The 16388-nt window shown below is 37.8% G+C and overlaps 1 protein-coding gene across 1 annotated transcript in view; it reads left to right on the top strand.

Annotated features, from left to right (window-relative positions):
- LOC140144115 (inactive phospholipase C-like protein 1) overlaps nucleotides 1-15107 on the top strand; it is a 132803-nt gene extending 117696 nt beyond the window's left edge. The window contains exons 12-25 of the mRNA XM_072165950.1: nucleotides 835-920; nucleotides 1635-1717; nucleotides 2162-2357; nucleotides 2772-2951; nucleotides 4276-4383; nucleotides 5377-5501; nucleotides 6463-6547; nucleotides 7182-7328; nucleotides 9436-9533; nucleotides 9941-10042; nucleotides 10604-10858; nucleotides 11324-11413; nucleotides 11815-11967; nucleotides 13084-15107. Coding sequence (XP_072022051.1) covers nucleotides 835-920; nucleotides 1635-1717; nucleotides 2162-2357; nucleotides 2772-2951; nucleotides 4276-4383; nucleotides 5377-5501; nucleotides 6463-6547; nucleotides 7182-7328; nucleotides 9436-9533; nucleotides 9941-10042; nucleotides 10604-10858; nucleotides 11324-11413; nucleotides 11815-11967; nucleotides 13084-13839 — 2464 coding nt within the window. The 3' untranslated portion in view covers nucleotides 13840-15107. The remainder of the gene's footprint in view (nucleotides 1-834; nucleotides 921-1634; nucleotides 1718-2161; nucleotides 2358-2771; nucleotides 2952-4275; nucleotides 4384-5376; nucleotides 5502-6462; nucleotides 6548-7181; nucleotides 7329-9435; nucleotides 9534-9940; nucleotides 10043-10603; nucleotides 10859-11323; nucleotides 11414-11814; nucleotides 11968-13083) is intronic.
- The last annotated feature ends 1281 nt before the right edge of the window (nucleotides 15108-16388 follow it).

The following is a 16388-nucleotide window of genomic DNA, read 5'->3' as shown; positions in this document are numbered from 1 at the left end:
ACAACACAAAGTCGTTGGGTGCGTTGCATCATTTTAATATCACCAGAAGGAACAATAAAAAAACTTTTGGAATTGTTTCTCAGGTTCAATATAGAACTCTTAAATATTTTTTTTCTTATAAAAACCATTTGGAATTGTTAATCGGGTTCCTTCTAATGCTGTTGTTGTCTATAAATGTTGAATCGGGTTCCTTTTAATGCATTTGTTGCCTATAAAGCCACAAATCTACACACACTTTCATTTTTTCTGGAGGCAATCCATTTAAAATCAGAGATTGGAAATCAGTTGATATTATAGGCACAAAAGCTTTTTAACAATCTCATGCTTAGACTTCAGAGGAACTATTTTCTTTATAATTATCATTTGATATGGAAGATATGAAATGGAAGTATGCATTAGGAATCAATTATATCAGCATCTCACAGCACTTGTCAGATAGTTATTGTACAAATGCTCCATTTCACAATTGATTTACATGTTATTTCTATTTTCAAGAAAAAAGGGTATAGAAATCTGATGAAAAACTCTTTTCTAATGAGCTACAGAAAGCAATTTCACCTCTCTCTATCATTTTAAGTTGCTTACAAAAAACTGGTACAGAAAAAATATCAATATTTCACTGTGTCTTGTCGAAATGCTTCACTCACTTTATTCATTTCGCTTAAGGAAAAGTAACAAATTGCCAAAAAATATGTTGCTACAAACAAACAAAAGTTCTGCAACTATTGCCACTATTCTAAAAATGTTCATGAAGTTGCTCAGTTTTTGTCCATTCTTGTTGCCCATAGATTCCAGATAATTTTTGTTATAATCTTGTTTTCTTTTCTTCTGCAGTTATCCTGTGATATTGGCAATAGAAAACCATTGTTGTGTGGAACAACAGAAAGTCATGGCTCATTATATCAAAACAGTATTTGGAGGTAAGAAACAATACCTAATGAAATATGTTAGTGTTTTACATTGTGTAAAGGTTGAAAGTGACATATAGGAGGGCAAGAAAGTGACCAATTTTAGCACAAATGCTGGAACACAGCCTTTTGGTGCACCAATTAAGGATGCTAGTTCTAAAAAGGAGTTAAGTCATAAAATAATGAAAATGGAACTACCGTTTGATCAACTCGTAATCGGCGGGAATTGTTAGGCTTTTATCACTACGCCGAAAAGTAGACCCACATTAAAAGTGTCATAGTTGACCCGTCTGGTCTCTATTGTGCTTGTTAAAGAAAATAAACAACGTATTAGACTTGAATGAATAATTTGAGATGCTTCTGGCAAGATTTCACAAGACAATTCCCAAAATAAAATATATAGATATTAATCCGCGATGCTATAAGGCCCGCCGATTACGAGCCGATCAATGTGTAGTGTTAGTTTCTGCTACGTGTGCGGTTATCTACACCCTCTGTGCAAGATTCATAGTGAAATAATGAGCATTGGACAGTACCACCTTGCATTGAAACTGCATGGGATGCAACAACTTTCTTTCCCATTTTTCTTGAAATGGACTCAATGTGGCTTATAACTATCATCATCAATTACTAAATCAGTTGTGACGAGCCCGTTAACTGCAATTCATAAATACTTTATATCTATTCATACCACTTATGAAATTAAAATGTGTTTTATTTCTGCAGACAAACTTTATGAGGAAAATATTAATGAAGATGCACAGTACCTTCCATCTCCTGAACAACTCAGACATAGGCTACTAATTAAGGTAGGTACCCCTGACAACTTTGTGTTGTTATTCTGCATGTTGTTAGCGCATTCTCATTTTGGACAATGGATGATTCTGCTCAAAGCACTGGCATAAACATTTGCACATTTTACGATGCTGCATAGATGAGTGTGCAAAGCAGCTGCTTCTACACATTGACGTCGCTGCCACATCGGGGTGAAAAATGGTATTGCACATTTAAACATGAAATTACAATGGAAACATATAATATGCATAGGCAAATAAGCCAGAGAAAAAAAACACTGGACATACATGCCTGTGCTGGGATTTGAACCCCAGACCTTCAGATAGCAAGTCAAATGTTCTAACAACAATAACTGAAATAAGCAGATTGTACCTGATAAACAAGTCAGGGTAAACAGTAAACAGTAAACAATACAAACTACACATAACAGCTACACTTATTTGATTTCTTTTCTATAGGGCAAGAAACTGGACACAGATTGCCAAGAAGATCAAGGGGAAGTCACAGACGAAGATGAGGGTGGAGATAGTGAGAGGAGGAGATTAAAAAAGGAGGGCGCTGTCAAGAAGAGGGTGTTAATAAAAGAGCTTTCAGATCTAGTCACTCTATGCAAATCTGTACGTTTTGACGATTTCCAGGAAGCCGCTCAAAATCGTAAGTTCTTGATTTATCACACAAAGTTCAAATGTTAAAAGTACTACCTTTGTTGATAAGTTAAATAAATACACATGGGAAAGATAAAAAAAGTTATATAAATACACAATTTTCTTTTTCTTTCTGGGGAAATAAACTTTTTGCAAAGTGTAAATTGCAAACTTTCAGTAATTGAGTGTAAATTAAGTTTGGATACCAACAAAGATATATTTTGAAACTTTTTGAACCGAATATTTCAGAGAAACCATTCTCCGTCATCAGAGGTGTAATGCTGTTGGTAGACTGACTGATGATTCTCCAGTGTTTCTAGATGTTGTTGACAATGTCCTTTTTGTCCTTTGTGATTGTGTTTCTAGAAGAGAATCATATATTCGCAAGTTTGGATACCATTCTTTGTTTTCCTTTGTTTCACAGAAAAGTACTGGGAGATCTGTTCCTTCAGTGAGGGCGTGGCCAACAAGTTTTCCAATACGTGTGGTGAAGACTTTGTAAATCACAATAAGAGATATCTGTCAAGGGTCTTCCCTAATCCTAACAGAGTGGACTCCAGTAATTATAATCCTCAAGATTTATGGAATGCGGGCTGTCAGATAGGTAAGAACAGGTGTGTGGGTGTGGAGGGGAGGGGCTGGGAAGAGGTTGGTCAGGGGAGAGGTTGGAAGGATTTATTGTGAGTCACAACAAGAGATATCTGTCAAGGGTCTTCCCTAATCCTAACAGAGTGGACTCTAGTAATTATAATCCTCAAGATTTATGGAACGCAGGCTGTCAGATAGGTAAGAACAGGTGTGTGGGTGTGGAGGGGAGGGGTGGGGGGCTGGGAAGAGGTTGGGCAGGGAGAGGTTGGAAGGCTTTATTGTGAGTCACAGTAAGATATATCTGTCAAGGGTCTTGCCTAATCCTAACATGTGTGAGTGGTGTGTGTTTGTAAAGACTTACAAACAAGAATGAATCCCTCAAAAATACATGATAACCAAGGACATCCAGGAACCAAGGATGTCCATGATTCCCTTTCCCTAGTTAGCGTATTGCAAACAATGTAAAAATGCATCTAAGACCACGTCTCATTTGCCGGTGTAGAGTCATGTCTCAGTTGGACAGCAAAAAGTCAAAGGGGGTTAAGATTTGGAGCTTTGCTTTGGGTGTGCAAGGTCCTGGGTTTGGTTCTCATTTACAGGTCTTTACAAGTAGGGGGTTTGAGTGTGCATGGGGACAAAGCGTTGATGATCTTTCCTTATCTTACCACAGTGCATTCTGCAAATGGCAAATCTCAAGTTTATTGTTACAAATTAGCATGCCAAATTGGTAAAGAAGTGTTGTGCGAGGTGGTTGTATACTGAGGAATCAAATCAATTTTTTCAGATATGGGGTATGAATATTCAGTTGTTGAGCAAATTAAAATTAATAGGCACCAAGGGTGAAAATAAGAGAGCTTGAACCAGGGGCCACTTTGGCAGAAAATATAGCCCCTGGTTCGCCAAGATTTGGAGGAACCAGGGACCATTTCCAATTACCAAGGGGCTTATAAAAATAACTAGATGTGAGTTCAATAAGCACTAGTTGCTTTGAATTTGATATTTTTGGTTCACTATGCTGGGGCCAGTTTTGTGAGAAAAGTGTTCCCTGGTTAACTAAAACTAAGATGGAACCAGGGGACATTTCAGAGTTTCTGGGGCCAAACAGCTCCCATCTCCCACTTAATTTCACCCTTGATAGGCACTCATCTCAATTACTGTCGATAATAAAAGTGTCTGTTTTTGGTTTCATTGTTTGATTGAATGACATACTTATATAGCTCATTCCGTCAAATGACCCCAATGTGCAAATGTTTGTCAGCATAGACAAGAATGCTTATCATTTCTAAATATTTATGTCATAATTTTTGAACAAAAAGTGCTATTTTTCCTCTTTTCTCCAGTTGCTCTGAATTACCAAACCCCAGGTCTGATGACAGATCTATACGATGGCAAGTTTCACCAAAATGGCCAGTGTGGATATGTGCTCAAACCTAGCATCATGAGAGAAGGTAAGTGTCTTTGTCTGTCTCCAGAAAGTGTCCTGTCCTGTCCTGTCCATTGACTGAATCAAACCACTCTCAATTACTTGAAGACCACCAGTATTGTACACTTTTTGTTTAGTATGTCCTTCTCTTAGAGAGTTTCAAATCATGTCTGGATGTGTAGCTAGATAAAGTCACTATCTATTGTAACCATCAAATTGTCCTTTTTATCTCTTCGGGTTTTTTTACTGCCTGTATGATGCACATATGATGTAAGGTTACTTTGCTTTCTTTGTTTTTCAATCAAATCTCCCTGTGTCAAAATCATTTAGCGTATTATGGAATGTTATTTTGAAAGATATTCGTCAAGTCAACTCACTAATGCAATTCAAAAAGAAACTCAAAGAAGACCTGAAATTGTAGCACAACTAATTCTGCAGCTCATACATGTCAAATGTTTTTAAATACTTCGTGTAGCTCTTTCAATTATTTTTAATTACAAAAACTTGGTTTTCATGCTGTATAATATTTATATAAGGTATTTTAATGATATGTAATATTTATGAAAGCTCAATTTTTTATGGTTTTTAATAATGTATAATCTACATGTATTTAATGCTTTTATATGTTTGTCTCAGGGCCCTACTGAAAATCAACATTGTAATATTTGTTGAGTAGGTTACCCTGCTTAAATATGGTTAATAAATAAATAAATAAATAAATAAATTTAAGTTGCGAATACATTAAGATATTTGTTCCGTTCAGAAAGTTACAAAAAAGTTTGGTTTCCAGTTAATTCAATTGCAGACTCAGCGGCAGAAAGACGTATCTCCATTATAAGCTACTGTATATACGTTTGCCTGTAATATGCATGAGTTTAGTCAATTCACAGTGCATGCACTATGTGTGAGTGAACTGTCCACAGCTGCTAATGGAGATATGTCTTTGTGCTGCTGAGTCATCAACATGATCATTTACAGCATCTCATGACAATAATCCTGTATGTTTTTCTTTCGTCAGCAATTTCCTATTTCAGTGCTAACTCAAGAGACATCATTCCTGGTACAACACCACAGATTCTACACATCAAGATCATAAGTGGCCAGAGATTCCCTAAACCCAAGGGATCAGGCTCAAAGGGAGACGTAAGATGATTTTAATTGTGTACTATTACTAAATAGTTGTACGTTAATTGTGCCCATCCACCACAAACTGGTCGTAAAGTCTGCATTTTCCATTTTGAGATACAATCAAAAACAATATATGGATTTCTATGTAAAATATAGTAAGAATTTGACCTTTGATGAACCATAACTTCACTTCCAGATGTCCATTGAAGCTGGTTGAGGTGTCATTTTAAAGCTGAAACTGCATTCTTTCCAAATCTGCAATAAACAGAAAAATGATCTAGAGCTGACTTTACTACCACTTCGTGGTGGATGGTCACAATTTGTCAATTTTGTTCCCAGGTTGAAGTGTGAAATTTAAACTTTTTCAAGTATCCCTTGATGTTATTCAAATTGTATAAGCAAGGCATACTTTTTAGCTATTTTTTTATGGACCGTAGTTTAGTACTTGGTTTTGAAAACATGCAACAACAAAAATGAGTGAAATCTTATTAATACCGTATTTGACACAGATTAGGACTGTATAACTCATTTTCCCTGTGGGTATGTTTCAACTTTAGATGGGTAACAGTGGGCTACACTTTTCACAAACACCTCGAAAAGATTAAAATTAATAAATATAGATACTTGTAATATTTTCAAAATAATATAATGAATGCTTGATTGGAAAATTTCTGTTGTATGTGAAGTCTGTAATCAAATGGCCTATTCCAGTTGTAATCCATACTCCCCCTATGAAAGACATGACCTTATTCTGCCACACATGGAGTGTAGAATGGAGTCACCCATTCATCAGGTAATCCCATTTGAAATTCACATTCCCTTCGCTTCAAGATTAAGGTCATGTCTTCCATAGGGGTGTGTGGATTTCAACTGGAATACTCCAATGAAATCAGGATTTGGTTTGTGTTATCTACATGAAAAACTCATAGTCTGCAAGTGATTTTGTTTAATTGCTAGTTTTGAAATCTCCTTGCAGGTGATAGATCCCTATGTTTCCATGGAGATATTTGGCATCCCAGCTGATTGCTCTGAAGAAAGGACCAAAGCAGTACAACATAACGGTAAGACACCATAGCAATAAATCATGTGCTCAACTAATAGAGGGGTGAGGGCAAAGAATATCATTTCCCAGGCATGCTTATTATTGACCCAGTATGCTACAATTGACATATACATATACGATACATATTTAAAGGGGCTCTCTTCCTGCTGACTTGCTCCCAAGAATGAATTGATTTTACCAGAATGCATGCAAAAATTGGCAAATCGCACAGTACACACACTGGTACTGGATTAGTTAGTACTGCACACAGTAGCTGGGTAGCATTGTACCTACAGGAATCTAGAGTGTACATCCAAAATTTACAAAAAGTTGACATCAATAAAATTGCGATCCCCCCTATTTCGGCAACAAAAATTTTATGACCCCCCACCCCTGATACACCTTACCCCCGAAACAGGTTAAAATTGTATTGAAATCAGTCTTTTTGAATAAAATAAACACACTATCTGTGGTCATATTGTGACTCTCTACATTTTGGTCATCAAAAATGTTATGACCCCCCTATTTTTCTTTCCAAAATTTATGACCCCCAGTATATTTGGGACCCCCCTTCCGAAGAAAATGCCAGCCCCCTAAGCATGCATATCTATGAACTTATTTAATCTTTCCTTTATTATTGTTTCTTTTTACAGGGTACAACCCAATTTTTGATGAAAGTTTTGAATTCACTGTCAACTTACCAGAACTAGCCCTTGTGAGATTTGTAGTATTAGATGATGACTACATTGGAGATGAATTCATAGGACAGTATACTATTCCATTTGAGTGCCTGCAACCAGGTAGGTTATTTGTAGTATTAGATGATGACTACATTGGAGATGAATTCATAGGACAGTATACTATTCCATTTGAGTGCCTGCAACCAGGTAGGTTATTTGTAGTATTAGATGATGACTACATTGGAGATGAATTCATAGGACAGTATACTATTCCATTTGAGTGCCTGCAGCCAGGTAGGTTATTTGTAGTATTAGATGATGACTACATTGGAGATGAATTCATAGGACAGTATACTATTCCATTTGAGTGCCTGCAGCCAGGTAGGTTATTTGTAGTATTAGATGATGACTACATTGGAGATGAATTCATAGGACAGTATACTATTCCATTTGAGTGCCTGCAACCAGGTAGGTTATTTGTAGTATTAGATGATGACTACATTGGAGATGAATTCATAGGACAGTATACTATTCCATTTGAGTGCCTGCAACCAGGTAGGTTATTTGTAGTATTAGATGATGACTACATTGGAGATGAATTCATAGGACAGTATACTATTCCATTTGAGTGCCTGCAGCCAGGTAGGTTATTTGTAGTATTAGATGATGACTACATTGGAGATGAATTCATAGGACAGTATACTATTCCATTTGAGTGCCTGCAACCAGGTAGGTTATTTGTAGTATTAGATGATGACTACATTGGAGATGAATTCATAGGACAGTATACTATTCCATTTGAGTGCCTGCAGCCAGGTAGGTTATTTGTAGTATTAGATGATGACTACATTGGAGATGAATTCATAGGACAGTATACTATTCCATTTGAGTGCCTGCAGCCAGGTAGGTTATTTGTAGTATTAGATGATGACTACATTGGAGATGAATTCATAGGACAGTATACTATTCCATTTGAGTGCCTGCAACCAGGTAGGTTATTTGTAGTATTAGATGATGACTACATTGGAGATGAATTCATAGGACAGTATACTATTCCATTTGAGTGCCTGCAACCAGGTAGGTTATTTGTAGTATTAGATGATGACTACATTGGAGATGAATTCATAGGACAGTATACTATTCCATTTGAGTGCCTGCAACCAGGTAGGTTATTTGTAGTATTAGATGATGACTACATTGGAGATGAATTCATAGGACAGTATACTATTCCATTTGAGTGCCTGCAACCAGGTAGGTTATTTGTAGTATTAGATGATGACTACATTGGAGATGAATTCATAGGACAGTATACTATTCCATTTGAGTGCCTGCAACCAGGTAGGTTATTTGTAGTATTAGATGATGACTACATTGGAGATGAATTCATAGGACAGTATACCATTCCATTTGAGTGCCTGCAACCAGGTAGGTTATTTGTAGTATTAGATGATGACTACATTGGAGATGAATTCATAGGACAGTATACTATTCCATTTGAGTGCCTGCAACCAGGTAGGTTATGGTTTAGTACCTCTAATACAAAGATGCAAGTTCTCCAATTTAACCCAGATATTTCTTGTGTGTGTCCTTTATTAACCGTGTTTATCCATACATGCGTTGCCACCCTCACACCACATACACACCTCACACACACACCCCTGTTTGTAAATGCCGTCAAACAAGGACCTTGACTTTTAACTTTCCTCTCTTGCTAAATCCTATCTAACCGAGGACGCACACATCAGCAATTAATCGACATACTGTGGATCTCATTTACACACGTTGCGGGGGATTGGAACCTTTCCATAACCCCCCAACAGAGGGGTTTTAAACATGTTTTTACGCTATTTGAGATCTCCTGGTAAGTGTGCGTCCTCGTTTGTGTAGGGTGTGTACAGGTTCTCATTTGCCGGCATTTAACAACACACACCCCCCACACACATACCTGTCCCCTCACCCACATGTCCAGCACATGACAAAATAATACAGAGGCTCACTATTTTGCCCTCAATAAGCAACATCAAAACATGGAGTGTGTGCACTCTGGTCCAACCTATTTCTTCATATCCTATTACATCGTTGAAGAATTCAATTTCCTCTTGTGACAGCTCATAAAAGGGCAAGAAACTGTCACCAGATTGCCAAGAAGATCAAGGGGAAGTCACAGACGAAGATGAGGGTGGAGATAGCGAGATAGTAATCCATGTTCATGACTTTTTTCTTGCAGGTTACAGACATTTAACATTACTATCCAATACAGGAGAATCCTTAGAACCTGCCTCATTATTTGTCCATGTAGCAGTCACTAATAAGAGAGGAGGAGGGGTAAGTCAGGAGTGTCCATGGATGTCAGAAAACATTGCCAATTTGTTATTTTGATGTACAAAGTTTTGAGGAATGTTTTTGGGAGATCAAACTCAATTGCCAGATTTTTTCTTTTGGTTTATTAACAAAATCTATCATCATACAATATAGTTTGAAGAGATGAGGAGGGATGGAGTAAATGAAATATTGAAATGAATGAATGAAAGAGAGGCTAGACAGAAAAGAGACAGAGAGACTTAATGGAGAGAGAGGGACAGAATGGTGGAGAGGGACAGAACGAAGTAAGGGGAAGAGATAGAGAGGTAGATCAAACATTTGTTTATGTGCTAACATTGTATCTGTGTTGGTTTAGTTGTTCATGAAGTTGTTATTATATAAAAATATTTCACAATGGGTTTATTTCACAGAAACCAACCAAAAGAGGAATGTCAGTGAAGAAATCCAGACGAACAAGAGAATACACACATCTAAGAACAGTTGGTGTCAAAGGAATTGATGAAAACTTCAAGGTAACATTTATCGCTGCGGTCTTTGAAAATTCTGAACTTGTTTTGAGGTCTATGGGGGCTAGGGTGCTGAAGCCTGGATAGTTGGATACATTGCTGCCACATTGGCAGGGGGTTCAGGGGGCTGCCTTTGGCCCTGGGTTAGATGAATCATGGCGTATGAAGGCAACCATATATTAAACGTACAAGGGTGGTCTGTAATATATGAAGAACCCAGTTTTGGGTTAAATTCAGTAGCAGGGTCAGTTATTTTTAATCACTACTGTAAAAGTGGACGTTTTTGTGTGATTGGTTTTTGTGCTTTTGAGCTGTTTCCCTTTGTTTTTAAATTTGTGATTCTAAGTTTCCTTACATTGACCTATACACAAAAGGAATATATTTGCGCATTTTTATTTTCGCAGCAGCTTGAAAAAAAAAAAGCGTGATAATAAATGTAGCGCATAAATTTCCACTTTTACAGTATTCTATCAAAATATTGGAAAGTTGGTATTATGCTTTGTATCGAAATTAAGTGGCTGTGTATCCCTTTAATCCTTATTTGTATGATGAATCTTACACCAACAGAGTGCTCTTCAGCCACTGAAAGAAGCCACAGACCTAAGGGAGAATGTGCAGACATCCATGACAAGGTTTAAGGAAGCTTGTGGACTTGCATCAATTGCCAACCTGAAACAGTGCATCAGGTTACTAGCATCCAGAGTAGCAGGATCATCAGAGACGGTAGCATTGAGGTTAGAGTTCAGAGAAGGATGCGCTTATCTAGAAGCCCAGGGAAACTTGCCAGAGATGCTCAAGAAAGCGCTCAATTGTTTCGAGTCGGTAAGCATATCACTTGCAAATTATACTGAAAAGTTTGTTAAATCTGGTGTTGTCTTAAAGTGATCAGGGTGTGCACGTCCATGTCTGTATCTACATATCGTTGTTGAACAGGAAAAACCTCCTATGTGTTTGTGGCCCCTGAACATGTTTAAAACAAAACTGCCAACCAGCTACATAAGGGTTTTTGCTTTATACATGTTCAGGGGCCAATGACAAATAGGTTTTTCCTGCCCAACGACGATATTTGTACAGGACAGGTAGGTCTCAAAATAGTGATTTGAAGAGAGATGATCAAAAAGAAAAGATGATAAAAATATGTGACATATGTTCTTTTTAAAGGTAAATGACATGTATGCATCAAAAATCTGTCATTTATTTGTGATTTTAATTACCTTGATTGATAAACCAGAAAGTGAAAATTGTTCTTATGTGATCAATCATTTTTTCATCTGTACTTTTCTACAGATGGTTTCTATGTGTAAGCAGCTGATGGATGAAGCCGAAGAAATCGTTCAGAGAATTGATGGGATACAGAAGAAAGGACTCGTCTTTCATGTAAGTAATATAACACTGTGTTTATTCTCATGCCTGTCATAATTAACAATTTTTTATATATATTTGACATTTTCTTGAAATAATTGATGATTGTGAAATCAGACAGGTGCATCTTAAAGCCATCACTTGAAGAAAAAAACAGATGTGGAAGTGACTGTCTAACTGACCAGTTGTAGTCCTACCATGTAGAACGTATCGGGTAGCCGTGGGAAAAATCAGACCCTAATAGTATTACTATCCCTGTACTCAAGGTGAAATTTACACCTACTTGTGTTACTCTCTTACCATTTTCAGGGGAAATGGCAAATCTCAATGTGTGTCTTTAAGATCAAACCTGCCAATGTTTTCAAATATTTGTAATATACGTTGCTTACAAATCTCTCCCATTATCTGTCCAATAGGATCAACTCAATGTGCTATTAACCAAAGAAGGTCTTAAGGGCAAGAAACTGACTAGGGCCACAGAGAACTTTGCCTGGAATATACGAGTGTTGAAAGGACAGGGAGACGTGCTGGCTAGATCCAAGAAAGAATGCCTAGACTGGATGAAACAGGTGAGCAAACACATGCACCCCTACTCGCGTGGACAGGTGAATGAAGACCTCATTCTGGATCTAACTTAAACCCGAAACACACACGATACATACTATCCAACAGCATCCCTACCTATACCCCTCAAACATGAACCTGTGGCATACATATTTTTATGTAATTTGCAACCTTCTGAATATAGTCATTTTATCAAGGACATCCTCAGTTGTTGTGTGTCCACATTTTTCCAGAGCACTTCCTGTATTTGTCCTCATTTGGATAGCCATACAAACGCCACGACACTTACACTTACACCAACAAACACACAATATATGAAGAGCTTGTTTCAAAACCATGTTAAGTCCACAGCCACATGTTTCTCATTTAGGGCTCATATTGAAATTCCCTTACACAGGAAGGTGTGCGCCATCCTGCAGCTTTCCTATGTTAGCCTTCTTTTGTTAAAATCCTGTGTGATTATAACACTGCAATTAGCCACTTAAATTAGGAGCGCGCTTTCCTGGGTTGTGCGATGAGCCATAGTCAGTTTGTTTTCTTCCCATTCGTCATGGACCACTTCAAAAGGCAGGGTGTATCACTGATGCATATAATCCATCTTTATAATCCATTTTATGACCGAGCTTTCCTGAGGCGTGGGCTTAGCGAGGGGAATCCTGCCTTCTTTCTGTGTGAAAGCGTGGTAGGCTATTTCAATATGAGCCCTTACTTGTGTGATACAATCACAACTACTTTGACAAGTTTGACATTAGCAACAATGGGTGGTACCATCAACAAGCCATTATTTACCACAACAATGCTGCTTAACAATATGCAGACTATTGTTCTCATTTGGGAACCAAAGGCCTCACACAGTATTGTTACTGTGCATCCATCCACTGTTTGCTTTGTAATGGTGCATCCAACTGAAATTACTCTAGCATCACAACCCATTACAATATCGCACAGGTAAATCAGAAACATATGTTTGTGGATTTAACATGGTTTGGAACCAAGTTCTTCATATATAGCAACAAAGTTAGATATTGCAAAGTTAGTTTCTTACTTCAATTGCAAGTTTTCTTATTGCAGATGAAATATATTTGAAAATATATTTTTTTGCTGCTTTGTTTCATTTACAGATCAAGGAAGCAGGGATTGCCCTTGGACTCTTGGAAGAAGAGGATGGGTCATCTCGTCCAGATGGAGTCGGACAATTCATTCCAGATGGTGACTCTTCAGACTCTGACTCGGACTCCGACCCTGACCCCATGGTTCAGAATGGCCAACCTTCAGCAGCTGCAGTGCCAGTAGGAGAACCTGAAGTAGACCACAGAGCTGAAGAACTAGACCAAAAGTTGGAGTGTGAAGTCAATGAAAATAATGCAGAGCCAGACTTGGATGAGAGTTTTGAACTGGAAGAAAACCAGAAAGATGACGAAGAACAAATTCCAGAACAAGACGTCGGCGTAAATGAATCTCAAGAAGTCGGCACAAATGAACCTCAAAAACTTAATGACGAACAAATTGCAACAAACAATAATTGTAACCAACAAGGAACAAATATTGATGACGATAAAATTAGTGTAGATCAATCAACTACCGACGACTCTCAACCCGGGTCAGACATAGTAGACTTACAAATTGTCGAACCTGATATAGACTTTAAACAAGGACTGGAAGCCGAGTCTAAGCAGCAGGAGGAAGGAGAATGCAAAGAAGAGACAAATATAGACTTGGCCCAAGCTAACAAAACGGATTGTAGTGATGAGCCAGACACAACAAAACCAGGTAGCCAAGGTAAACAGCCTGAAATAGAAGAACCAGTGCCAGAAGCAACAAAAGATGCCGCCGCTAGGATAGGATCGGAACCAAATCATCAAACCCAAATAAGCTGATATCTGTCTGATTCAGGCAAAAATGTCTCATTACCATAGCAACACATTTTTGTCAGATTGAGTGTGATAAGGTTACAAGTGCAATAGCTGCCATATGTTTGTTTGTTTTGTTTTTGTTTTGATTTTATACTCCTGAAAATTTGAAATAGTGTGTCACAATTATGAATATGTTTTTACCTTCAGATCTTGTACAGTATGATCTATACATGGGGAATGTTTGGTATCACTCACTTGATCAAAATATCAGGGTGGTTCCAGCTGGTTTCTCTCCCACACCCATGCCACCCTCACCCTCACCATGTGTGAGCTTTTGCACTTTGGCCTTATTGCAGTCACTTTGTTTAGGAACCAAAGAGGGAATGCCATTTTTATATTATGCAGGATTTTATTTGTAATGCCAGCTGTTGAAAAGTACATTATATGTGACTCTTGATTTAGAAATGGAATGAACATTTATTTGCTGTGCAAATTTGAATTTGGAAGCCTGGAAGAACCTCTAGTAATTGCGAGCAACATCAGAATATACCAATTTTCACCCTGATATGGCAGTGATGTCAGTGTGCATTTCATTGGGTACTGCTTCAAATCGCTGTGGTACACGATTGAAGACACCGCATAGATGTTCGGAATGAAAGAGATGCCTCAACACCTTGACTTCACTGCCACACCAGGATAACAAATGGTATAGTAGTCACCACTCCAATGATAAATTGGAGATAACAAATACCCCACATGCAACCTTAATGTTCATCCATTGTTCATTATTATTGAGCTATTTCATTTGAGCCTCCCCCTCCATGGAGGAATATTTTGAAATTTCAACCAAAGTTTACAGTTTTAATCATTCTAAATCCATTGGTTGCAGTTGGATTTTTAACATTAACTGCAGACAAAAATCCAAACGGATTGACTATATAGTTAAACTGAAATTTTAATAACAGTGTCATCTTCCTAATGGGAGCGGATGCAGTGAAATAGCCCATTGTGCACCTTGCAGTCAGTGTACTATAGTCGGCCTCGTCTCAAATTGAGAGTAACGCCATGTTGGATTTCACAGTGACAGATTTGAGTCGCCCACGTTAACCGAATCCCCCGAGGCATATACACATGCATGCGTAGAAGGGCAATGTGTCTGTATGCTGACAACGCAACCGAGTAAATGCACTGGTCATAATCTGCCACTACAAAATCCAATATGGCGTTACTCGCAACTTAGTAAGACGAGACAGACTATAGAAACTTCACTTGGTCTTTTAGTTCAAAGCAAAGGGCAAAATGAAAAAGATAAACAAAAATAAGTTAAAATATTTTGCAAAGTAGGTAAGAGGCTTATGTATTGTACATTGGAACAATAGAAACTTTAAAATATTAATACATTTCACTATTTGTTGCCAATTTGTCTAAAATGCAAGATGTGTAAATGATAGCCTCAATTTGTTCCTGTTGACCCTTAATGACCCAAGTGCCTCGTTTTAATAGCTTCTTTGTCCGTATTTACCTTCCATGTGTTCTCTGCCTGCTCATGATGTACAAAGTAATTCCATGCCATCAAGAATACCATGCATGCGCACAAGAAATCCTCTGTCGGATTTTGATTCTGAGAATGTAAGGAGCATTCCTGATTATATTGGGCCACCCTGGTTAACTCTCTCCATGCGGGTGTCGACAAGTTCCAAACAAAATTCAGAATATAAAAATTTCAGACTTGTAAATTTTCATGACCATATTTGGAATCAGTATGAAGAATGCATTAAAATACAAACAAGCCTAGTATATTGGCTTAGTGCATACAAACAAGCCTAGTATTGGTTCAGTGGTTTTTGAGATAGCTCTTGATATTTTGTTGTTTTATGTTGAAGCCTATGGCTAGCATGCAGAGCATTAATGATGGAAGCCAAAATGGTGTAAAGTTGAATGTGGCATACTTTCTGGTCATATTCAGCATCATATTTTGCAATAATGTGAAACAATTCTTGATGTCTTGGTTGTATGTAACATTGAAATAAAAATCATGTACAGTGCACACTTTTTTAAAAATTGTCATGGCAGGACCAAATTTGAGAAATGTTGTACATATAAGATATAAATGTGCACTATTGTAGCATCATTACCATCCCAAAGACTCTGAGCTTCCACCATACCCTATCTCATGGATGGCCAACCTGCACCCCATGGGCCAATTGGGCTATCACATTTGAAATCCCTACACCCCGTATGGAACACAGTACCTCAATCTCTGACACAGGGGTGTAGATATTAGACGGAATCACCCATATAGGTAACCCTATTTGAAATCCACACTCCCTCTTTGGAAGATTAAGGTCATGTCTTTCATATAGGATGTATGTATTTTCAATGGAATAGTCAATAGTACATGTAGCCCTCTGCAAAGTCCTATGTGGCTTGAAGCCCGCCCTTACAAGAAGTATCATTATGAATATATAAAACAAAAGTTAGTAGTAACACTCCGATGTGTGGTCCATCAAACTCTTCATTCACAATGTGGCCCGCAGGTCTAAAAAGTTTGCAGCGTTGGCCACCTCTCCCCT

This window comes from Amphiura filiformis, unplaced genomic scaffold (genome assembly GCF_039555335.1).
Source record: "Amphiura filiformis unplaced genomic scaffold, Afil_fr2py scaffold_40, whole genome shotgun sequence".
NCBI classification, from domain to species: Eukaryota; Metazoa; Echinodermata; class Ophiuroidea; order Amphilepidida; family Amphiuridae; genus Amphiura; species Amphiura filiformis.
This window is presented reverse-complemented; position numbering and strand designations above follow the sequence as displayed.